The sequence below is a fragment of the Babylonia areolata genome, chromosome 3 (genome assembly GCF_041734735.1).
Source record: "Babylonia areolata isolate BAREFJ2019XMU chromosome 3, ASM4173473v1, whole genome shotgun sequence".
NCBI classification, from domain to species: domain Eukaryota; kingdom Metazoa; phylum Mollusca; class Gastropoda; order Neogastropoda; family Buccinidae; genus Babylonia; species Babylonia areolata.
In genome coordinates, this window is record NC_134878.1 from 60,273,762 (window position 1) to 60,298,910 (window position 25,149).

Below are 25,149 nucleotides of genomic sequence, written 5' to 3' on the forward strand. Positions count from 1 at the left end.
CCGATACAGACGGAGCACGAGTTTACCAGGCAGCCTACTTTCATTTCATGGAACGCTCCTTGTCGTGTCGAGAAAAGTCAAAACAAAAGTAACGGATGGATACAGGTTATTCTCTCCGCCCTCGTGCCCCACCAAAGGGTGACTTTCATGTTAAGTGTGTCAGTTAAAGTGGCGAAGAATAGCTTTTGTGTAGGAAGTATGTGTGTTCTTGAGTTTCGTTTTGAACGCACCTTGTTGTAAAATATCTGGTGCCGTTTCTTTACACCTAGCTGTGAAAGACCAGTGTTTATTTTGGCATTTTGCCTCTTTATGTTTCGTGACGTACCTAGTTGTCCTTCAGTGTACAATGTTGCTTTTGTATTCATGATATTAAGTTACATGACAAGAGAAAGAAAAGTAAAGGCGTGATTGTACAGGAGTTTTTGCTCCAGCTGTCCGTATTGTATTTATTGTATTGTATTACTTTTTTGTGAAAACATTTTCTTTGTGTGAAATTCGGACTGCTCTCCCCGGGAAGTGTTGACACAATGCAGCACCCCCCCCCATTTTCATCTGTCTGAACGTGTATTTATTTTTCACTATCGAAGTGGGGTTTTCTACAAAACAAATTGTCAGGGACAACCCTTTTGTTGCTGTGGGTTGTTTTACATGTGCTAAGTGCACACTGTACACATGACCTTACGTTTTCATCTCATCCAAATGACTGAAGCATGGGCTGGATCATCACATTCACGAGAACACGTTCAATCATACATGCATGCACTCTGCATCAGTATGTGTCACCAGATGTAAATTTTAAAATTGTGCGTGACCCTAGGTGTAATGTTTTGTTTATTATCAAAGGAATAAAAAATCTTGCCCCTTCAAGAGCAAATCTGAGAAATGGTGAGAGAGAGAGGGGGGTGAGAGAGAGAGAGAGAGAGAGAGAGAGAGACTGGGACAGAGAGGAAGACAATGAGAGACAGAGACATATATATATCTATATCTATAATACACACACACACACACACATATATATATATATATATATATAGAGAGAGAGGGAGTGAGGGAAACGAAGACTGAGGTGATGGGGTGTACACCATTCCATCCAAACTGCCTCTGGACATGTCTCGGCATACCTGACCTCTGTGTGTGTGTGTGTGTGTGTGTGTGTGTGCGCGCGCAGACAAAAAAGCAATCATTTTACCAACAGAGGCAAAAAGAAACAACAGAAACAATGGACTGCAGTGCCTGCTATACATATGCAAACACAATGCGCCAAAACCCTTGGTGTTGGAATGTGCTGCCATTCTCTTTCTTCTTCTGCATCCATGGGCTTCAACTCCCACATTCACTCATGTGTCCGAGTGGGCTTTTACATGTATGATCATTCTTTTCCCACTATGTAGTCTGCCATACTCTGTTTTTGGGGGTGTGCACCTTGGGTATGTTCTTATTTTCCATAACTCACCAAATGCTGACATAGATTATAGTATCTTTAACATGCGTATTTGATCTTCTGCATGCCTACATAGACTTTGGGGGTTCAGGCACAAGCAGGCTGACCTAGGAGATTGGGAATGTCTCCACCCTAAACCCACCAGGTGCACCGAACACAGGAAACTTGGGCAAGAATCCAACGCTCTAACCATTCGGCCACCACACCTGTCTGGGCCACATCACACCTAATACTCACGTACCAGGGGCAAATAGCTAAGTTAGAAAAAGTTGTTGAACAAAATCAAAACAGTGTTTCCCTTGGACTTATTTCATAAACTTGCTTTATTTCAGCTGTACATTTTCACTCTCATTTAGTAAATTGCAGAAACTGAAAACAGATTTTTGAGCAACATATTTTTTTTTTACATAAATCATCATACTTTAGACATTCAATGATGGAATTACATTTGTCAACGACGACTGACGTATTACACTTTTTGCAGATTCATAATTTATGTGGTGTGATTACTACTTACACATTTGAAGAAATTAATAACTCATGTGTTGGGTGAATATCTTGTATTTTTATTTCTCTTTACAAAAAACGTATATAATTTCTGTAATATATCCATTTAATGATTGCCTCCCCAGGCCTGACCAGTGTGCTGGGTGTATGTGACGATCAAGCATCTGCACCTTCTAAATTTTTTTAATGACTTTTTACAACCGACGTGATGTAGCGTACAAGCATTAGTGTTCATGCTCTCACACCTCCTTAACTCTCTCCATACGAACGGTGAAAGAGACGACGTTAACAGCGTTTCACCCCAGTTACCATCATCAAAATATTGCAAGCGGAAGGCTCTTATACTGAAGAGGTGAATGTTGACAAAGAATACCACAATTCTGACGACGGAAGCTAAGGGTTGGGTCATTCAGACACCCATTGGACATCCGAGGGGTCTGTGTAGAGGAGAAGAGAGGACTGGCCGTACTGAGTGAGTTAAAACTCGACACAGATACATTCATTACTCTGCTCAAGTGCTTCTCTCCACACACATGTAAACACTCTGTCACAAGTCAAGGGCCAGCCAGGATCAAAAAAGATGCTGGTCAAAATGAAACCGATGACAAGGTTATTGTCATTCTGATCTAATTTAATATTGTCGCTCACATCCATTCATTTATCGTTGTTGCTTTTTGCCCAGCAGACCACACAGGGTTATATATATATATATATATGGAAAGAAAAAAAAAGGGCACTAACATCAAAATTCTACATAAACAAACACTAATACTATCAAGACCAAGAAATCTCAAATCCATCCATGAAAATGAAATCAACAAATACAGAGTAAATGCAGTCATTTCAATAACAAATGTTGCTTTGAATGTTGACTGGCTGTATTGTGTACAACACTTCTTTAAACCAAACAAAGTTTCACAAGTTCAGATGTGAACATTCTCTTGACATTCAATACAGTTTTGCCAGTTCTGACGAGAAGAATTGTCTGACCACATGCACAGACAATCCATCGTCCACAGAACAATAATCATGCAATATTTTTTTTTTAAATTAAAAAAAGAAGAAAAAAAATTTCATCCCTATGTGCATCTGATTTGGGGATGTACAAAAAAGAAAAATGGTAAACTATAAATTAAAAAAAAAAGAGTTATGTAAGAATCAATAAAATAAATGAAAAACTGTACCTTGTAACTAAGTATGGGGATTATCACAGCGATAAAAGCACAATAAATTTTGCCAAACTTTTTATTCCAAAAAAAAATAAAATCCACTAAGAGTTTATAGGTTTTTCAATCCTCTTTATAGATTTCCCAAAATTGAAAAATATTGGTGATGAAAGGAGGAAAGAAAGAGTTTGGCTGCAGAATAATGAAATGAAAAAAAAAAAAAAAAAAAAAAAAGAATCAAAGCAAATGTATTATATGCTGCACCACACCGCAAAAACTCACCCCCCATCTAAAAAATACTATATGCCAATCCCTAGGTAAAAATACCCAAAAATAAATGAAAAACCTACAAAAAAATAGTTGCATCAAAAGAGCAAACAAATCAAATAATTCCAGTTTTCTAGCTTGATTTGGTCAAGAAATCACAATAGACCCATGCCTAGACCCCCTTTACCACCCCTCCCCACCCCCCCCATCACCCACCCACCCCAGTTTTTTGTGGCTGAGGACACAAAACTGAATGAACACAAGCAAGCCCAGCATTGCCCAAGTGTCAAAATAACAAAGCCGTTTTCACCAGAATCCCTGTCAGCAAATGAATCATCACTAGTGACAAGGTCACTCATTTCCTGAGCTTTGTCAACTTCAGTGTCACTCATTGTTTACAAAAAATACGAAGATCTGGACTTCTAAACTCGGTCAAAGTTTGTGCAAACACAAGCAGGGAGGCAGTAACACCAGAACGAGGCAGTTTTACGAAGGCTGCCGAGCATAGCCGTACGATGTCGGACCTTATGTAAACAGAGCCACGATCGTGGCCCATCGCACTTTACCGGGAAAGCCACGATCGTGGGTCATCGCGCTCTCCGGGTTAAGTGTATGAGACAATCCAAGAGCATTGATGCAAAAAAAAAAGAAAAAGAAATGGTATATACTTTCATTAAAAAAATAAATAAATAAAAAAAGAAAGAAAAAAAGTTTCAATCCATGTGCATCGATGCACACAAAAAAAAGAAATGGTATATACTTTTATAAATATAAAAAAAAAAAAAGTTATGTGAAGCAGAATCAAATAATAAATGGAAAAAAGTACCTTATACTAAAGTCATATGCGCCATCTTTATACAGCTACTAAAAGCATCAATAACCCTGATTTTTATGGCCCAGCTGATCCATAAAATAAAATAAAAATCCTTATTTGCCTTTGCTAAGAGTGAAATGATATAGAGTTAGTTGTAAGTTCCCTTCCTTGCTAAACATTTCCACTGCAATTTGTTGAGATTGAAAGAAAGAATATAGAGTGAGTGAGAGAGAGAGAGAGAGAGAGAGAGAGAGAGAGAGATCCTTGCTGAACACTTCATCTGCTATTAACTGAAATTTGGAAAAAAAAAAAAAAAAAAAAAAAAAAAAAAAAGGAGCGGCCCATCAAAACGCGCAGACTGATCCATATATGCTACACCACACCTGCTAACAACAAAAAAATAACCCCCCATTCCTCCAAAACCAAATGCACTAGTCAGTGCCTTGAGAGCCTACCATGGGTATGTATAAAACATTAACCAAAAATGAAATGAAAAAAAAACCACAAAAAAACAAATAAGTAAATACATAAAAGTACAATACACACAAAGGAAGTATTATTCACTGCTAATCACATCATCCACAATTTGTTGAGATCAGATAGAAACAAACCAACCAGCAAATCTTAAAACAGACATTTCAGTCCTTCATCTCTTTTCATCTTCAAAATAATTGTTGACTTTGAAGCTGTGAAAAAGTATAGCTGAATGGAGCAGAGACTTAGCATAAAAAAAAAAAATTACATTCCCCGATACTCGCCTCTCAAAGGGCAAAGGGGTTGGATGCCTATAAATCATAATGCAAGTGTCACTAAGCACTGTCAGCTGAAAATTCAACAAGCAAACATCAAGAAGCAACCAACAACCAAGCAGAAGAACTGCAGCCTATCAAGACTGATTAGGCTGTTCAAGACCACACCTTCCAAGGGAAACTGTGCAGCATGTAGATTGTAGGGTTGCACCCTTTGGGGTGCGGACTCTAGTATAAAAGACTGTGTGGTGTGAGTGACAAGCCATATGGATGCACAAGTGATTAATTTCCAGTTGGATGATTAAAGATGTATCCTTTCTTCTTTTCTTAAATATTTTTAATTGGGCCATTCTTGTCCATGGGTACACACAGTACTGAGCCTAGATTAGGAACAGTTCTAATAATTTTAGCAATTAAGATAGAAGGAAAACAGAACAAGTCCTATTCATTGCCAAACACAGTATCTGTACATCACTGAGATTGTAAGAAATGAAAAGGTACAGACTTTCAGTTCTTGCCAAACAATTTACCTTCCATTGTATAAATGTTCTCAAGAAGTCTACTCCCTAAACAGTTTTTGGGGAAAAAAAAAGCCACTATCAGCTAAGACATGTGAAACAGGAAAAGTAATTCAGTAAGGAGATATAATTAAAAAATATAAAGATCTGTTGAATGCACCTAGATTTCTAACACAAAAAATTATCTGATGTACAAATTCCAAAACCATGCTCCAGCCATCATGAAATCCCAGCTTCAGTGAGTTTGATACGTAGTCCAAATGAACAACACACAACTGCCAAAAGACAGTATTTTTTCTTTGAGCTGGCTGCTGGTGCAAGGAACATAGGAAGACCACTGAAATGCTTCAAGGTGAGAAACCATCACCACTGACTGCAGTACCTGGCAACTGGCTATCTGCAACAGATTTAGGAGTTTGAGGAGAGCCGTCTTCAGGACCTCAACTAGAAGCGTCAATCAAACAAAGAGAGGAGAGGAAGTCTATCATCTGCTATTGCCTGCTCAGATTGAGACCACATTTGTGTATCTGCCTCTGGGCTGCATCCTCACGTCAAGAGTCACTGATGTCTTCACTGTTCATGATGGACTTCCATGACCATGCTCTAGCCAGCCAGAAAAAAAAAGAAAGAAAAAGAAGAAAAAAAAGCACTCAAAAAAGCAAAGAACAAAATCTGAAAATAAAACTTTCTTCCACTGTGAACCTGACTACCCCACCTCCACTTACGGTGAAAGCAAGGTGGCAATTATGCCTGGCCCAGCAGTTTAGGACTTTGGCAGGGAGGCCCACAAAGGGTTAAAGCAGTAGAGATTGTGAGGTCCTCAGTGGGTTAAGCAGTACTGGCTCTCTGTAAAATACTGAGAAAACTCAGCAAGGAAACATCCAGACAAAACAGATCACACCAACATCACATTAACTGTAAGCACTGATTTGTAATACGAATACTCATCAAGTGAAATGAGCAACCAACAATACAGATATACATGTCACAAAAAAAAAGGGAAGGGAAAAATATATCACCATAATAAATACTTTGACAAACCCCTCTCCATTTTGGGGAATATGTCATATATAATTACATCATCTGGACAACCAATGAACAAAAATCAGTGCAAAAAACCATTACCACGCTATATTTTTTCTTGCCCATTTCATTCTTGATATGAGATCTTGCGTAGCTTAGTATAAGTAAAAAAAGAGCAACTTCCTTACAGCAGGAAACAGACACACACCTAAACCTTAATTTCCAAGAAATTTTGATTCTTTACCTGAGAAATTGGTAATAATCTCAAACAATTCTTGTCTAAGATATGGACATGAAAATGTCACTCTTACATTGTAAGACCTGAATTCCATTCTTTAGCTGCAGTTTGGGGAAAAGCTGGCCAAGACAAGTGTGATGCCAACAGTAATAGCGCCAAGAGCTGGTGACACATACACACAGGATGAGCGCTAATGTCAGTGGAATAGACTGGCAGTCTGCCTGGGCTAAACAGGTATCACAGGAAAAGGAGCTGGTACATGAGGTGTTCACATTATTATAAATTAATACACACATAGTTTCTTTCTTATTTTCCCTTGTCCCTTTAGACTGGCAAGTGAGCATGTGAGGGAAGAAGAAGAAGAAGAAAACAGAGCATGAACATCTTCTGCAACATGAACACTTTTAAATTTGGAATTCAAGTCTGGAGCATGCAGATCATGCTTCTAAGATCTGCAGGTAAGCAATTAATCATGCTCAGCACACACACACACACACACACACACACACACACAAACACATTTTCCTCTCTCAGACACACTCACACATTGTGACACACACACACACACCAAATAAACAAAGAAAGGGAGACTGATACAACATTTTCCATCTGAAATGCAATACAAAACTGAACCACGCTATCCGCATGTTTCATCTGACTGCAAGTCATTGCACCCAAGACAATTTTCGCTATCCTTCAAAAGAAAAGTGTGCTTTCAACTCTATTTCCAACTTGAAACATATTCACCAGTGTGACATCCATTTCAAGATAAAATAACTTCATGCTTTTCATCTGAGTAACTATGACACCAGAAATGGGTGTGCTCAGTAACTTATCATCCATTAACAAAGCCTGAAAGAATACATCGTGGGTGGTTTATGGAAGGAAACCCATCTCCTTTTAAACCACAGATGACTTCCAAAGTTTCCACTGGCCATCAATGACACAGAATACAATGGGCCATCATCAGAATAAATAAACAAGAAAAACAAACAAAAAAACAAGAATGAGACCGAGTGTTTATACATTCTCACTTTTTTCACACAGAGTGTGTTATATATCAAGATTTTAGGTCAATGAATGACACAAAGTTTTGTTTTTTTTTTCCTTTTACTTCTTTTCTTTCTGCTTTCAAATCACAGGGGCAAGGAACAATACAATCGTCCAGCAAAACACGTGATGTTCAATATCAATCTTCAAACAGGATGGGATTTTTCAAGCTTAACATACCACTTCACTTACATGTGATAGTCTGGGTAATTCGCCTCATGGATGACACAGTCACTGAGGTCCAGTGTGATGCACATAGTAAACATGTGTGAAAGAAAAAATGACAACACTGGGGTGGTGCCCATAGCTCCCTATAATGCACAAACATGCATCCTTCACTCGCTAAAAGTGTACACTAAAGGTGGCCTGGGTATCCCTGGCTTTACTCTGAACACAAATCCATTTTGAGAGATACTATGCGGACATGCCACTGCTCTCTGCAAGGAGAGCTGATAGTTATCCATGCGGACATCCAGTGGCGGGAAAGTTACACTGTTAACACAATACTGACAACCCCAGTAGCTTCAGACCATAATGTGTGCCACATAAATAAAGTCAGGCAATCAAAAATTCAAAGTACGAAAAATGGTGTTCTCATCAATCATAAATGGCTTGCTGAACAAATAAAAATTCAAAGCATGAAACAAAGTGCTCTTATAAATCATCAATGGCCTGCTGAATAATAAAAAATATTGAAAAAAAAACCCCCCACCCCAAAACACATGCACAAAAATGAAAGTGTTGATCATCAGACAGAACTGGCCAGTTGTGACTGACCAGCATTTGGAATGGTCACTGTGAGATCATCACCAACACCTCCACACACAAAAGCAAGAGCTCACCAAGCATGGCTGCGAACCACCACCCTCCACTCCTCTCCAACCCACCCTTGCCACACGGCTCAGATGTGTCACAGACGTACAACTCTGCACCGACTGCCACACCCTCTGCTCTCTTCAGCACAAGAAATGTGAGCACAACTCTCAAACGATATTTCAAAACGCCTAGTCTTTGGGCCTTTTTAAGTGGGAATGTCTCCTGGTAGTTCAGCAATGGACCGTGTCTGCTCAGCGGGAATCTCACCCTCCATCATCTTGGCCCGGCAAGCAAACCATGTACTGCACAGCAGACAGGCCCCCGCCATGAAACCAAACGCCTGAAACAAATCATATAAATACTATGAAAAGAGAAGAGAGGCACTCAGTTGAATACTGTTCCATTTAGTTTCAGGGAGGTGTCAAGCTGTGCAGACTAATGCAAACACATGAAATAAAAAGGTCCAAGTTAAAGCTACCTTACATCATATCAAATGCAATAAAAAAAATTTTTAAAAAGAAAAAAAAAGAAGAAAAGGAAACAGACTTGACCTTGGTCAGATCTTAAGAGTCTACAAAATTCTAAAACAATATACGTGGAGATATATATGAAAAACAGTTATAATGAACATGAAATAAAACAAAATTATATGACCGACCAACGAAGTTAACATGGGTAGATAAATAGAAATAGTTAAATTAAAAAAAAAAATTTTTTTAATGCTAAACAGAGCTTTAGACTGGTGAGGTTAACCAGGGGACACAATCCCTGGCAGCAGGAACTGAAGGACCTGAATGTGAAGGTCATGGGCTACACACACTGAGCAACAAGATAGAGGTATTTATTCATTTTTTGTTGCTTACAGCCCAGCAAACCAAACAGGGTCACAGAGCTGACAAAATAAACAACTATTTCATGACTACACTGCAAGACAGCAGAGACTAAAACCCCAAAATGTGAAGCTGAGGAAAAACAACAACCAAAAACACCCTCTGAGTTCCATTTGTATTCATTTGATTCTGTTAACTCACTCGGGACGACAAGTTTTCTCCCTTCCTTTTCCCCACAGATGGCCCATTTGTAAGGGTTAGGAAAAAAATTACAAAAAATACAAAATACTGTGTAAGAAAATGAAACTTTCAGAACTGGTTTATTACGTGTTGAGCTATTATATGTAAAAAAAATCAAATTTCTCATCTTATTTTTACAGTTTTGCCATATGTAGAAAATACTGCCAATTTTTCACCCCGAATCACCATACCCATGCTCGCTTTCTGCATTAAATTCGCTTTCTTCTTCGTCATCATCCACCTCTTCAATGTCCGACCCTTCAGTTTGTAGCATTTCAAGTACTTCGGCAACCCTAAAACATTGCCGTCACTGCCTTGTTCGCTTCACAACATTCCGAGAAGAGGCCGCTTTGCTAACAGGCTGGCACGCGAGCAGACGACCGGTCAGTGACTTTTTCAGCCTGTGTGCGAGACAGGCCACACATCCCATATTAACCAATCATACTGTTCGATTGTGGAGTGACCCAGAATAGCGCACTCTGCTTGGCTAATCACAAAATCACGTGTACAGCGCATGATGGAATTTTACTTTCGGAGAATGCTATTCCATTCCTTCGTCCGAAACCGAAAACGTTTTGTGAAGGAATGCTCCCTTCGTCCAGAAAGAGTTAAGCAAAATTGTGATCTGATGATTACACACACACACACTACAAAAAACAAACACTAATAACTAAAATATCACTCAACATGAACAGCAGCAGAATTACAGACCAAAAGTAACCATGGCTTTAAAATAATCCATCCAGCCCTGCCTTACCAGTGCAGCCTCCATGCTGTGGAAGACCAGTCCAGCCTCCTTGATAGCCGTAGAGTTGCCCAGCTTGGTCAGAGACACACCCAGAATCACAGAGGACAGCAACACCAGTGTGCTCAGTAACCCGCACATCGGCAGATCCTGTGCACACAGTGATGTGTTTTTGTTTCTTTCTCATTGTGTTCTACATCACAGAGGAGGTGCAGGGTAATGTGTGTGTGTGTGTCTGGGTGTGTGTGTGTTGGAGCTCATGTATGTTTATATGAATTTGACTGTGCTTTCATATCTGTGAAACTGCATGTTTGGTGCATATCTGTTATGCATGTGTGGGTGTATGTGTGAATGTGTGTCTTCATGTTTTACATTTATTTGCTTATTTATCATCATTGTTGTCTTATTTATTTATTTATTTATTTATTATTATTATTATTACTACTACCTTTTTATATATTATAATTATTATTTATTTATTTATGTAAGCTTACCTATTATTTATTCACCTTTTTTTTCTTTTTTTTTTCCTCAAGGCCTGACTAAGCGCGTTGGGTTACGCTGCTGGTCAGGCATCTGCTTGGCAGATGTGGTGTAGCGTATATGGATTTGTCCGAACGCAGTGACGCCTCCTTGAGCTACTGAAACTGAAACTCTACATCACAGTGCCATAAAGCCTTCAATGAGCCCCTGTCCATTACTCAGTCTGTCTGTAAGTGTTTTGTTTTTGGGGTGATGAAGATGCTGCTATGGGAGTCCTTTTCGGTTTGGGTCTCCTTGACAAGTCTGTCCTCTCATAATATTATACAGCATTGCATCAACCAGGATGAGATGTCTATGACAGTTACGCACATACACATAATGTATATATACACCTCTTCATGCACTGAGCAAACAAAAGGACTGAAAATAGAGAGAACAAATAACAGACCTCATAAAAGATGTTGACACGACCATTTCATGCCCATGAGGTAAAAGAAACCATGATAGAGTTATTTTAACATTATGTCACTATTAATAGAAGAAATTTAATATCCCCCCACCCCCACCCCCCCCCCCCAAAAAAATTCATATAAATATTTTCATGTGATATTCTAGACTAAAGAATTCCACAAATAAACAAAAACTTCTGTTTATCAATACGATGTTATATCAAATAATTAATACTAAACACAACAAGAGCATTCATCATGCTGACCAAAAAAAGAAAAAAAAAAAGAAAAAGAAAAAAGACAAAAAAGACAATAAGCATGATAGTTAATACTAAAAAAGACAGCAAGACCAACATGTTATTTTAATTTTTGTCAAAATTTCTGCAATGACATCAAACATCACAACTGTTGCATCACACACGATATAATTCATGATGCACAACTTATTTTGGCAATAAGTCCCATCAACCTGTTGAGCAGAAGTTTCAAACAGAGTACGATGGGGTGGGTGCAATAGCCAAATAGTTCAAGCGTTGGACTATCAATCTGATGGTCACGGGTTCAAATCTTGTTAACGGTGCCTGGTGGGTAAAGGGTGGAGATTTTTCTGATCTCCCAGGTCAACATATGTGCAGACCTGCTAGTGCCTGAACCCCCTTCGTGTGTACATGCAAGCAGAAGATCAAATACACACGTTAAAGATCCTGTAATCCATATCAGCGTTTGGTGGGTTATGGAAACAAGAATATACACAGCATGCACTACCCTGAAAGCAGAGTATGGCTGCCTACATGGCAGGGTAAAAATGGTCATACACGTAAAAGTCCACTCGTGTACATATGACTGAACGTGGGAGTTGCAGCCCATGAATGAATGAAGAAGAAGAAACAGAGGACATCTTACACACATTACTAAATATACATGCTTGTGTTTTAATACCCAGTGCATGGTTCAACTGTAGTCAACACAGCAACTTACAATCTTTGGTGGAATGAGCGGCTTGTTGAGCACAATAATTGCAGCATTGATGGAAAGGAAGATGACGCTAATGATAGCCATAGCTATGAAGAAGTTGATGTTGTTCACTACATTGAAGTCACTTCGGTTCAGATCTTGATAGGAGATGGACTTGCTGCTCCATCCAGCTGCTGTGCTCAGGGCAAGTAATGCAAACAGCTGAAATAAGAAAAATCAGATGATGTTCTGGACTGGTGATTCTAGAAGCAATATCATGAAGGTCTTACTTTTTTTTTTTAAAGTTTGTTTTAAAAGAAGACTTGCTTAGTTGTCAATAAAGTATATTATTCAAACTTTCCATGCTTCAGTCAACACTCAGCAACAGAAAATGCTGACGGTCTCATTTAAAGCTTGCTGTGGCATATCCATCTTTCATATGATAATGAAATGGGTATGTTCATGATCTACAATATATATGTCTGTTTTCATTGTATTTGAAGGAAAGAAAAAGCTGCTGATCTACAGTTATAACAACCTTCAATGCTATCGTGCTTGGCTTGAAATGCAGTTGCAAATAATTAAAAAATCCCTAAATTCTACTTTCCTGATCAAAGATGTCAGTTTGCTGATGAGTTGCACTGCTGTGGTCTTCCAAAATTTGCTATCACTCAACAAATGCGCTCAAGTTAATAAGAAAAAAAGATTATAATGGGTAAATCAGCTGGTCAATAAATACTACCAGCCAAGTATACTAAAATTCAATATGGTATGACTACCAACAGCACAGCTGAGACTGTTCTGACTGTATGAATAACTACTAAAATATCAGATATAATTATGATACACGATATATGATATGATAGGATATGGATACTTATAATTTATACAGCACCTATCACTGGTCAGTCCAGGGTCTAAACGCTTTATAAACACAGACTCATATGCACAACAGACTGCCTGCTTGCGTAGAGCCGACTGACAGCTGCTATAGGGTGCTCATCTTTATTCCCTGTGTCTTTCAATCAGATTTCAGTCATGCAAACACACACACTCACAGAGACATGTAACATTTTATGTGAATGACCACTTTATTTATCTACTCCACCATGTTGGCATTCATATTATCTTTTTGGTGTGTGCATGCTGGGTATGTTATTTAGTCTTATAACTTCCAATTTTATTTTATCACGAGAGGATCTGTCTTCATGGGCTGACACCAGCAAACTGGTCAATGGAGCGCTTTGACTGCCTCAAGCATCCAATGACACAGGAGCATCTAAGTAAGTCTTGTCTTCATGGTCACATTCACAGAATTCGGTCATCCAGCTTCTGAGGGTTTTTTATGTGAAAAAAAAAAGAAGAAAAAAAAAGCTATGTTCTTGCCAAGCAAGTCATGTCGTGATCATTAATTTTGTGTAAATCTGTTGTGGAATGAAGGAGTGAGGTGAATGGAGCAGGGAAAGAAAAAAAAAATACAGCTGTTTGAAGAAGCACACAGGAATATCTTTTACCTCAAACTATCAAAGATATATTTAGATGCATACATGTTTGAATAAATGGTAGAAGATTCCAGAAGGCTGGCAGCTGTAGCCAGATATTGAGATAACCATATTTCTGAAGGGAAAACACATTGTTTATTATTTAGTACATGTATCTATTCAGTCTCTGATAATCACATAACTTTGAGAACTGCTTGTGCTCTGCAAAAAAAATCATCTATAGGGGGCAAAGGAGATAGGGAGATGTAATATTTAACTGAAAAGCAAGCGTTTAGCAAAGAAACAATTAATCTTATCCCCCCCCCCCCAACCCCCTCCCAATGAAATGTTCGCACTTAAGCAGTCTGCAGAAAAATCAGTGCTCTGTACCCCTCAAGAAATGATAACAAAACCCTATTTATCAAAATCAATGAATTAAAAGGGAAAAAAAATCACTGACATGAATACACTTAATAAATAACTGTCTCTGTATGAGTAAACCAACAGGCTCAACACTCTTCTCACCCACAAGAATGTAAGGTCATCAAGTTACCTGATAATCCTGAGACGGTCAACATTTAGATCTTTGTGCCAACATTTTGAATTTCAATGATATTGCTTTTTACAATTTTAGAGTACTTCCCCTTGTTGTAGCAAACTCAGTTCCTGGATACAAATGAGTAATTCCCCTTACCGCAGGAAAACAGCTCCTGGATAAAAATGAACATATTCATATACACTTATTTCCTGATTTCATCTAGACTAAAACAACAAGCACATGGAGCCACAAAACGTTCTACAAATCCAGGATATCATGGCAACATTTAGAAAACATATTTTAGCCATGACTACAATAAAATGTGGTGGCATGTTTATAGCTCGTTTCATGTTTAGTTTCAGTTTCAAGCATGTGTCAAAGCATGTGGACTGATCCATTTACACTTCACAACTGCTTGAAAATAGAAAAAGAAAAAGGAGAGGCAGATGCTTGACCTACATATATACACTGGATTCTTTTTCATTCATAAAACATTAGCATACGCTGATAAAACAACGTGTGTAACCTTATAGAGTGTATGTTCTGGATTCAGATGCACACATCTCAAAACATCTTGTGAACATCATGGACACGAAACACATACGATAAACACTTGATAAACACACTAGCAATTTATCCAAGCTTCAAATACAAGATCACTTAAATCGATGATGTCACAAAACCAATACTATTATTGTATTGACAAATACTTTACAATATTTGTTCCTATTTTTTTGTTAATAGCTTAACGTAGTTTTAAAGTTATCTGGTCTTAAAGATATGGATATGGCTTTCACTGCCCATAAGAAGTTATATAACAGATTTTGCATATTCACGGAATGCCAACCGCTGTTATTTAAGGCATGGTGATTCTCTAGCAGAAGATTTTTTAACATGGATATTTTGTAAACAAATAAGTAAAACACACATCAATAAACAAGTCATGAAATATACTACACTCACATATTCTTATCAGCTGGTTGCAATATTAATGAAATAGTTTCATGTGGATACGGATATCATAATAACAGAGACAGCCTTACCAATTCAATCAAACGAATCGCATTTGCAGGGACAAGAAATCGTCTTGGATTGAAGGCTGCCATTTTTAAACAATGCCAATGTTATCTTATTCTCGTATCAACTGTTTGAAACAGATAACTAACATGTATTGATACTGTGCTGGTACAATAAAACACGATTTGCTGTGGATGTCAATAATATTGTAAATAGCTTTATGTTAAATAAATCTTATAAGTGAAACTGTTCACTTAATACGAAACTTATTTAGGGCTGGCTGTCAGAGAGAAAACCAGAACGAGGCAGTTGCTAACATTCCAGCGAAGTGCGCGTCTGTGTGAACCGCGAGGCGACGTTTTGACTTGCAGATTTCTTTACAGAAACCAAGAAACAAAGCTTTATCAAACAGAGATTACGATGCAATTGAAGCATCTATCGACGCTGCTTCCTCCTCAGGTACTGACTTCAATTTTGGATATCTGACAAAAATAATCGTTGCTATCGCCAACTGATATTATTGTGATCAACTGAGGGTCGTGGTATGTGTTATGTTTTTGTGAATCTGATCATTGCTGTTCTTGAATACTTAGAGGTAAATAATTTTGTCATTAAACTATATTGTACACATACTTTTTCAGTCAGACATAGTGTGGTCTGTGTCAAGAGGTGGCTTTTAAATAATTTTTTTCCACTCTGCCTTCCAGAAATAAGTGGGAAAATTAGGAATTTAACAATTCATTCATCTTAACAAAACATTTCCAGCTGTCCCAAGGTAATTAATGCTTTATCTAACAATGCATTTGTTTTACAATGTACCACTACTGGAATGTTATTGGAATGTGCTTCCAATATACTGTACAATTTGGGGGGAAAGACCGAAAATGATGATAGATTTAGTGACCAGTTATATAGTATTGTAGTCTTCATCAGTTAATAATGAATATAATTGATGAAGATCTAGTTAGCATAAAATATTTCAAGCTGACTTATACATAATACAGATATGACCACCGTATTCAAATCTACAAAAGTTTGCTAATCTACCCAATTTACATATCTATTTTGTCATAAAATGATATGTTTATTTTATTGTGAATTTTGTCTGTCAGTTAAACGAAAGTATTATGGAAAATGTGTGCCTGACTTGTATTGTTTATCAGCCTTGCAATGTTGTATTCCAAACAGATGATTGTTGTTGTGTCTTCATGGCAAAGGATGAATCAGAATGGTCTTTCGCCAGAGAGTAGTTTAAAAAGAGTTAATTCTTAGAATTCTTGTAATTCCTTTGATGAATGTAGCCAAACCATTTATATTTATGTCCACCTATGCAGTGATGCACCAAGAGGTGATCACTGCTCTTTAAGCAAGTTTCAAGAACCATGCACTGTTAATTCCTGCTCTCTCCAGGCAGCACATATGAAATCTGTCAGTTTCTCCATTGTAAAAATCTCAGTCTAGATCTTACTCTGATAAACAAGTCTACTTACAGATATGTGGTACAGTCATAACATGTACATTGCACAACAGTATACTAACATTTTCTTGCATCTTCTTCTCTCCATTAACTCTGTGAAGAGTTATTGGAGCACTGCACCGAAGAACTGTTCACCAGACTCTTCCAGCTTTGTTGGTTACATTTCAAAACCTTTTGCAGACACTTTTTTTAAAATGCAAGATTTTACTTTTCGCAGGAGGGAGCAGCCAAGATCTGTGCCCTGGCATTTTCAGCCAACAACCAAAAGCTGGCAGTGTGCACATCAGACAGAGTGGTGCTGCTTTTTGATGAACAAGGAGAGAAACGGGACAAGTTTTCCCTGAAGCCAGCTGACTCCAAGGTAAAACAGCTACTTGAAATGAAATCAGTTGTGCTAAAAGAAACAAGGATTAAATGTGTGTCCTGACTTTGCTGAATACATTTGACAGGACCAGCATCTTTGCGGGGGTATATTTTCTCGTTGGGCATATTAAAAGTGAAGAAATGGTTTGATGATATTGTCATTGTTTTGACATTATCTTCATCATTATCACAAATTTGTCTTGAATTTATGTTTGATATTTTTGGTTGGTGCTTATAACCAGAGAGTTTGAGTGGTTTACGTCCAGATTAAAACAAACATTTGTTTTATTTATTCCATTCCTGATAGTCACATGTATCATCAGCATTATGAAAATCATACATAATAAAGTTTTTTGTATTATATTTTCAGTATGGAAAGAAGAGCTACACAGTCAAAGGGTTGGCTTTCTCAGCGGATTCAACCAAAGTGGCTGTTGGACAGACTGACAACATCATTTATGTCTACAAGATTGGAGAGGACTGGTTTGTGTTCTCTTTCTGTTGTGCCATTCTTTTATATTGAAAGATAATGATAACAATGAAAAATAGTAGTGGTGATAAAAAGGAGGGGGAAACAAAGTATTGTGCATTCACGTTGGGTCAGTGATATGTGATGATTATATTCATGTACATAAGTCTTTTTAGATTTAAAAAAAACAACCATTCATGTCAGTGCTAATTGGTGATTATATACATGGTATGTACATAACTCTTTTTAGATTAAAAAAGAATCGATCTTTCAAGTGTTATGCCCTGGAATGCATTCTGTGGTCAGCATATGAATATTAGATACATACACACTCACATACACATACACACACACACCACACACACACACATATGCCACATGCACACACTGTATGTCTTGGCTGTAGTTTTGGTCTTGCAGTATCCGAGAAGACAAGTATGTTAATGTTGCGTAGCCTCTCTCTCTCTCTCTCTCTCTCTCTCTCTCTCTCTCTCTCTCTCTCTATATATATATATATATATAATATATATATTTATATATATATATATATATATATGTGTGTGTGTGTGTGTGTGTGTGTGTGTGTGTGTATGTGTTGAGAATTCTTTGGATGTGCTTAGTATATTGCAGGAACATGTCTTATTTCTAGAAATGCAGAGACATATTGTCCACAACTGCAGATGGCATCCAGTGCCACAAGATATCTGAAAGTGAACAAATGTGTCAGTGTTTTCTTATGAAGAGCTAGAAAGCAGATTTTGGCTGGCCAGTCTCCCCTCAGAGTTTCATTCTAAATTGTGATAGCAGTCATATTGCAGTGCATCTTAATAAGAAAAAAAAGGGACTTTTGTCTTCAGTAATGCTTTCTTTCAACAATGCACCTTAACTTAAAAAGTCTTCCTCTTTTCTAAAGAAGCAGATGTTAAATGAACAGAGGACAGGGGAGCAGCAGTGTAGGATCAAATGAAACCGTAATTCTACTAAGTAATTGATTGTGAAACATATTTTAATGAATGGTCATGTTCCAAAAGTGATTGTGCTTTATACATGTAATGTTACAAGTACTCAAGCCCAAAGACAAATTTCTGTGAATTTACAGTGAAGTTGAACCCTATCTTACCTTATTCAACACTGATGTATGTTTTCCTCAGGAGTGAGAAGAAGGTGATCTGCAACAAGTTTGTGCAGCAAAGCGCTGTGACCTGTCTCATCTGGCCCCACGAACAGCCCATCATCTATGGACTGGCAGATGGAAAAGTTGGTTTTTTTTCACAACACACTCCTATAAGAATGTTTTTAGCCATTTGTTTTTGGAATATTGTGGGGTGTTGGCCAAGTGGTAACAGGTCTGCCTAGAGAATCTGAGGGTGCAGGATCGAATACCACACATCCCAGAATTTTTTTTCCTTCCGCTAGACTTTGGTGATTTGGATACTAGTCAATTGGATGAGACAATAAACTGAGGTCCTGTGTGCAGCATACACTTAATGCTCATTAAAGAACCTATGGCAACAAAAGGGTTGTCTCTGGCAAAATGTTCTTGTAAAGTCCACTCTAATATACAATATAAATGTGTATGGGTGTGACTGAACCCTGACTGAACGACACAGGAAACAACTGCTAAGTGCTCTAAAGGCAGCTGTCCGTTGTCTATACCCAGGTAGGCAGTCTGTTATGCAAATGACTTCATATTTTGTAAAGCACCTAAAGCTTGGTCCGTGGCTGAAGATAGGCACTATTTAAGTAGCGATAGTAAAAAGTGATATTCTTATCTACAAGAGGTTAATTTTCTATAAATTGCTTGTTGTACAGATATATCGCTCATGATATATTACTGCAGGAAGTTTGTACTTACATGCTTAGTGGAAGTTCCTGTTAAAGTGGAAGTAGCTGATGATGGGGGGGGGGGGGGGGGGGTGCGGGGGGCTGGATGGGGATGCCCTCTTTCTGATGTATTGGTGTGGTGAATTTCTACTTATGTGCACTGAAATATTTGGATCTCTAGTCAACAGAAAGGAAACAACCACCTTAACACCAAAGGTGCCCAGGGTTTTGGTTTTATCAAACCATTTATCATTTATCCACCAGCTAGGTGTCAATGAAAATTCAGTGATTGCTTGGATGAGGAAGTCATCATTTCTGATGCATTGCTACTGCAAATTTACATAATTATTTTCTGTTACTTACAATAATTGTGTAAAAAAAAATGATGTCATTCCTTCTGCACTTGAACGAAGAGTTTATACATGTATGACTGATTTTCTCTGAGTTGATAGAAGGAAATCAGGGAAACAAAAATCATTACTTGTGACTCTGTGGAAAATATGTAATTGTAAAAATATGAAATTTGTCTTATGTAACTTGGCTGACTGAAGGTAAATTATTCCAAAAACGCTGCTGTGAGAATGTTTTGTCAATACATATTCTGGATTTTAGATGAACAAGGAAATGTATATTCACGTGTACGAAGCAAGTAAACAAAGTGGTATACGGAGCAATATGGGATTTGGACACATCTAAATAAACATGTGTGAAAACTTTATAGTTATTTATTGATTATTTTTATTTTTATCCAACAGACTTTTCTTGATTTGATGGATGGAAAGAAAATTAATTTTTTTCTGTGAATTGAAAAATGAAACTTTGTCCAGACAGTAAACATAGAGATGAATTATTTTCCACTTTGTCTTTGTGTACAGGTTAGGTCAGCCAACACAAAAACCAACAAATCCTCCACGGTGTACAACACTGATTCGTACGTGGTCTCCCTGGCTCACAAGTAAGTGTAAGCTGATGCTTGTCTGAGCAATAAAAATGCAAGTGATCACTGTATTCATTCTTCGGTACAATCATACTGGGACATAGTGGCAGAATCAGTTTGGCATTGGACTTCTGATTCACTGTTTGTCTGTGATTTGACTTCATGGGCCATTTCAGCATAGTGTTGTGTCCTTGGGAAAGGCACTTTGAATTTCCTCACTTCAACTGCATGTATATGGGTCCCTAACTTTGGATGGGGACGATTTAAAGCAGTGGAAGTAGAGGATTGGTCCACGCATTGTATGCCAAGCCCTAGACACAGTGAATATGAATTCACTGCCCTTTTGGCTGTAAAAGTCTGTGGGACCTCTAACCTGTCACTTAACCCTGTTACACAACTTTTTTTAACGACTGGGTGAATATTCTCAGTGTCGTCCTAGTAACTTGAAATGGGTCTAATGATTCTCTCTCTACAGCTGTCCAAGATGTACATTTACCAATCAAAATTGAATGTAACCCTGATTTAATGAACAAGCTGAACTAACTGACTGACCAGTGTTAGACTAATCAGTGTTTGAATATAAGCACATTTGAGCAATGCATTTGTTGTGAGTTGGGCGTATTTTGACAAAAAAAAAGAAAAAGAAAAAATGTCTGTTTCAGTGCAGAGCATGAACAAAATTGTCAATGATTACTGTTTCAGCCCTTCAGGCAAAGGGATTCTGTCCGGCCATGCTGACGGCTCCATTATTCGCTACTTCTTTGATGATGAGGGCTCTGGAGACTCTCAGGTCTGTAGTCTAACTAAGCTTGACTGTGTGGTCTTGAGGTGATCTTGTCTTTCCTTGTTTGGGACATCATTATCTAATTTACTCCTGGCCTAGTCTTTGTCTCTTCAGAAGACTCAGAGCCATGTATGTTATGTATATTATTTGTATATCTGATTGAAGTAAGGTTTCTGTAATTTTGGTTTATTTATTTATTTTTATTTTCCCTAGCATTTAGTAACTTCTCAAGGCCTGACCATCACATTGGGTCTGTGCATAGGTCAGTTATGTGCTTTCTGTAAAGCACATGTGGTGTAGAAGATATATGGATCAGTCTGCACACTTTTTTGATGGCCGTTTCAAACTGCAACTGATCTGTTACTTTCTCCCTCGTTCAGGGCAAGATCTGCACCCACCCTTCACCCCCCTACGCACTGGCCTTCTCCCAGAATGCCATTGTGGCAGCAGGGTGTGACAAGCGGATCATAGCGTATGGCCGCGACGGCCGCAGCTTCCAGCACTTTGACTACAGCCGGGAGGATGATGAGCATGAGTTCACTGTGGCTGTGTGCAGTCCCAGCGGACAGTCTGTGGTGGTTGGCAGCTTCGACAAGTACGTTCTCTTTTGGTTTTAGTTACATTTACTGATTTGTTTATTTATTCATTATTATATTTTTTTTGTTTTTGGTATTATATAGGCTAAAGATTAAGGTTCACTCCATACTGGGTGATTTGTACAGACACATTCCTCTGTATACTGGGCATTTTCATAGGTTAAAAAAAAAATAATAAGGATACAACAACAAAACAGCCTTATAAAATTTGGACACATGATTGTTGAGACTGAATACACACAGCACAGAGTTTTAAACTCTTACCTCTTTTTTGCTCACTCTACAGCAGAAGATAAAGACAGATATATTTTCATGAAGTAAAATTTGAGGGTGGTAAAAAAAATATATATATGCAGGACAAGTCTATACTATCCATGAACAAAAATTGACCTGAGAATCTCATAAGAGTTTGAATAATGAACGAACGAGAGTCTCTACAAACTACAAGTGAACTAACATCAACTCGAGGGGGCATGGTCTGTCATGCCTTGTAACCTTAAGTCACATGTGTCTTGTCCTGTGTATGGGGAAGATGTTTAAAAAAAAAAACCCAAACAAACAAAAAAAACAACCCGAAACAAACTTTTCCTCTGAACAGCCAGTGGGTAATTTGTGCATCCACCACCAATTACCATCTACATTCCCCACTGTCTGTATCACTTGCCAAATCTACTGCCCCTCCCCCCTCACCCCCTCTCCACTTTACCCACACCATTTTTACTTTCTGACACACTTTGATCTCCTTCTGATGGACTGAAATAACTGCCTCTTTTATATCCTCTTCCAATTCAGAACCATCTGTTTGAATCACAAAAGCTGAAAACAATACTTGCCATCTGTTTTAAGAACAACTTCAGGCTTTTGTCGCTTCCTTGCACGCATGTAATTGAGTGTAACAGAGAAATTGAAAAGATGACAGTATAAAAAGGCGAGAGAGCCAAGAAACTCTCCTTTTGCATTGTGGGAAGTTAAAACGTTTAGTCAGTAATTCAGTCTGTATGTGTGCACAGACCAGTGTGTGAACAGTTCGGTGCATATTGACTACCAAGTTAAACCAATCTCTCAGTCAAAGAAGGCTACTCACTTGCGTAGCTTTCGTCGGTGAGCCGGCCGGCTTCTTCAGCGGTTCGGTTCGGTTCAGTTCAGTTACTCAAGGAGGCATCATAGGGTTTGGACAAATCCATATACGCTGACCAGCAGTGTAACCCAACACACTTAGTCAGGCCTTGAGGAAAAAACAACAACAAAAAACAAACAAAAAAACCCAGCCTAGACAAGATATGGTTTCTGTGTTTTCTTGCCTCTGACACTGAATAGGAAAATGGACGCAAGTATGTGTGTGTATGTATGTGTGTGTCAACACTTGTGTATTAACTTGAGTGTAACAGAGTGGGTTATTGGACTTTCCCATGCCCTGTGTGTGGTGCAGGCTGCGTGTGCTGAACTGGAGTCCCCGGCGCCAGATGTGGGATGAACCCAAACTGAAGGAGATTCCTCACATATACACCGTCACTGCTCTGGCCTGGAAACGTGATGGTGCTCGTGTTGTCTGTGTGAGTGGTTTAAAGGGCTGCAGGGGGTTGTTTCAGTCCTCTGTGTGTGTTGTTGTTGTTGTGTGTGTGTTGTGGTGTGTGTGTGTGTGTGTGTTGTGGTGTGTTTGGCATGTAGTGTGTATGTGTACATTTGTGAGTTAATTTGAGTGCATTTATTTGTCTTTATGCATGTGGTGTGTATGTATGTGTGTGTGTGTGTGTGTGTGTGTGTGTGTGTGTGTGTGTGTGTTAACATTTGTATTTTAACTTCAGCGTATTTAATTGTGTGTGTATGTGTGTTTGTTTGTGTGTATGTGTATGCATGGGTGTGGATGGGTGTCAACATTTGTGCATTCACACAAGTGTGTTTATTTCTCTGCCTGTGCATCATCGTCTTCAAAAGAAAAAGAAAAGGATTTACACTTTTGTATGACAAACTGAGCTTAGCAAGTTGCGTGTGACTGTGCAGGGTACACTGTGCGGTGGAGTAGAGCTGTTTGACTGCAGCCTGAAGAAGACCATCGTGCGCAACAAGTTTGAGATCACCCACGTCGGCCTGAGTCAGGTGGGCAGTGTGTTACATTGCGTTGTGTTGCGTTGTGTTGTGTTGTATTCTTTGTTGGTGCCCTACATGCCCAAGGGCATAATGGGCAGTACGTGAGCTGTATTGTATTGTCTTGTATTTTATTGTATTATGTTGTATTGAATTGTTTTTATATTTTATTTTATTGTTTTAGTTTTGTTTTTTAGTGTGCTGCTGACTGTGCAAGGGTTGTTTTCAAGTGTGTGTGATATGCTTGTCATGTGTTTTGGGGGTGTTCCTCAGGCCAGGCTCCTTCAGGGCTGTGCAGTGGATTATTCCTGTGGATTTTGCAAAAGATATTGTAAGAAATGTTACTTAAGTTTCTTGTACTTGGGTGCAAGTATGTCCATGTTACACAGATATCCATTTTGGCATACTTGGGATTCTTTTTTTTTGCCCTTTTTATTTGACTTTGTTTCAGTATTAAGATACACACATTCGTTAGACATACCTGGATTCAGGCTGCAAGTATTACAAAAATCAGTCACTCCCACCAAGGGGAATTTTGTTTTGTCTGAGACTGAAGAGAAACCAGTATTATGTGTTGGGGGATATTTGTTCTGTGTGAGAATATGTTTTGTATGCTAGGGGATTTTTTTTCTTTTTTCTTGTCTGATACTAACAAAGGAAGCATGTGGTGTAATGTCAGGCAATCGTGCGCAACATGTCAAGCAACCAGAAGGTGGTGCTCAAGTCGCACTACGGCTACGAGATCGACGAGGTGCGCATCATGGGCAAGGACCGCTACCTGGTGGCTCACACCTCCGACACCCTCATCCTGGGGGACCTGGCTAGCTGCAAGCTCACAGAGGTAAAAACATGCACACGCCTTTGTAACATCCTGTATACTTTATTTTATCTTTTAATTACACATACTTAACCGTGACCCAACTAGTGCAGACTCCGGCAGGGGTCTGGCATTCCTGTCCTGTGCAAACTACTATTCGCCAATGGGGAGAAAACGAAACTACGGCCGATAACCTCCCAAAAGAAGGTAACCTCCCCTTTGTCCCGCTGTCTGGCGCCCTCTTTTGACGGCAATATTAAACGTAATTTTAGATAGAAAATTTCCTTTTTAGCTGCCCATCATCTACACTGTTTCACTGACATTACTCCCATGCAGCTCGTTCTGAGACACATGCACCTCCCCCCCCCACACCCCACCCTCCACCCCAGCATCCCCGCCCAACACACACCCCCTTCTCCCCTTGACAGCCATGCCCATGTGTACATTGTGTGATTCCCCAGTTCAGTTTAA

At 38.6% G+C, this 25,149-nt stretch overlaps 2 protein-coding genes across 2 annotated transcripts in view; one reads left to right on the top strand and one right to left on the bottom strand.

The window, feature by feature from the left end:
- Window positions 1-3,665: 3,665 nt before the first annotated feature.
- On the bottom strand, window positions 3,666-15,426 carry LOC143280649 (uncharacterized). The gene is made up of 4 exons (XM_076585376.1): window positions 15,353-15,426; window positions 12,315-12,512; window positions 10,417-10,554; window positions 3,666-8,929 (listed from the first exon to the last, which is right to left on the bottom strand). The coding sequence occupies exons 1-4, from the start codon at window positions 15,413-15,415 to the stop codon at window positions 8,795-8,797; spliced, it is 534 nt and encodes a 177-aa protein (XP_076441491.1). The 5' UTR covers window positions 15,416-15,426; the 3' UTR covers window positions 3,666-8,794.
- A 218-nt stretch (window positions 15,427-15,644) lies between these two features.
- LOC143280165 (intraflagellar transport protein 172 homolog) overlaps window positions 15,645-25,149 on the top strand; it is a 69,430-nt gene continuing 59,925 nt past the window's right edge. The window contains 10 exon segments of the mRNA XM_076584749.1: window positions 15,645-15,785; window positions 17,021-17,164; window positions 17,537-17,649; window positions 18,787-18,892; window positions 20,335-20,414; window positions 21,099-21,186; window positions 21,561-21,775; window positions 23,206-23,329; window positions 23,778-23,873; window positions 24,541-24,702. Of these exon segments, the coding sequence (XP_076440864.1) occupies window positions 15,747-15,785; window positions 17,021-17,164; window positions 17,537-17,649; window positions 18,787-18,892; window positions 20,335-20,414; window positions 21,099-21,186; window positions 21,561-21,775; window positions 23,206-23,329; window positions 23,778-23,873; window positions 24,541-24,702 (1,167 nt within the window). The 5' untranslated portion in view covers window positions 15,645-15,746.

Coding starts and splice junctions, on each gene's coding strand:
- LOC143280649 (XM_076585376.1), bottom strand. CDS start 15,415: ATGGCAGCCTTCAATCCAAGACGATTTCTTGTCCCTGCAAATGCGATT. Junction 12,513..15,352: donor CGATTCGTTTGATTGAATTG/GTAAGGCTGTCT, acceptor TTCTTATTTCAG/CTGTTTGCATTACTTGCCCT. Junction 10,555..12,314: donor CGCTCATTCCACCAAAGATT/GTAAGTTGCTGT, acceptor CTGTGTGCACAG/GATCTGCCGATGTGCGGGTT.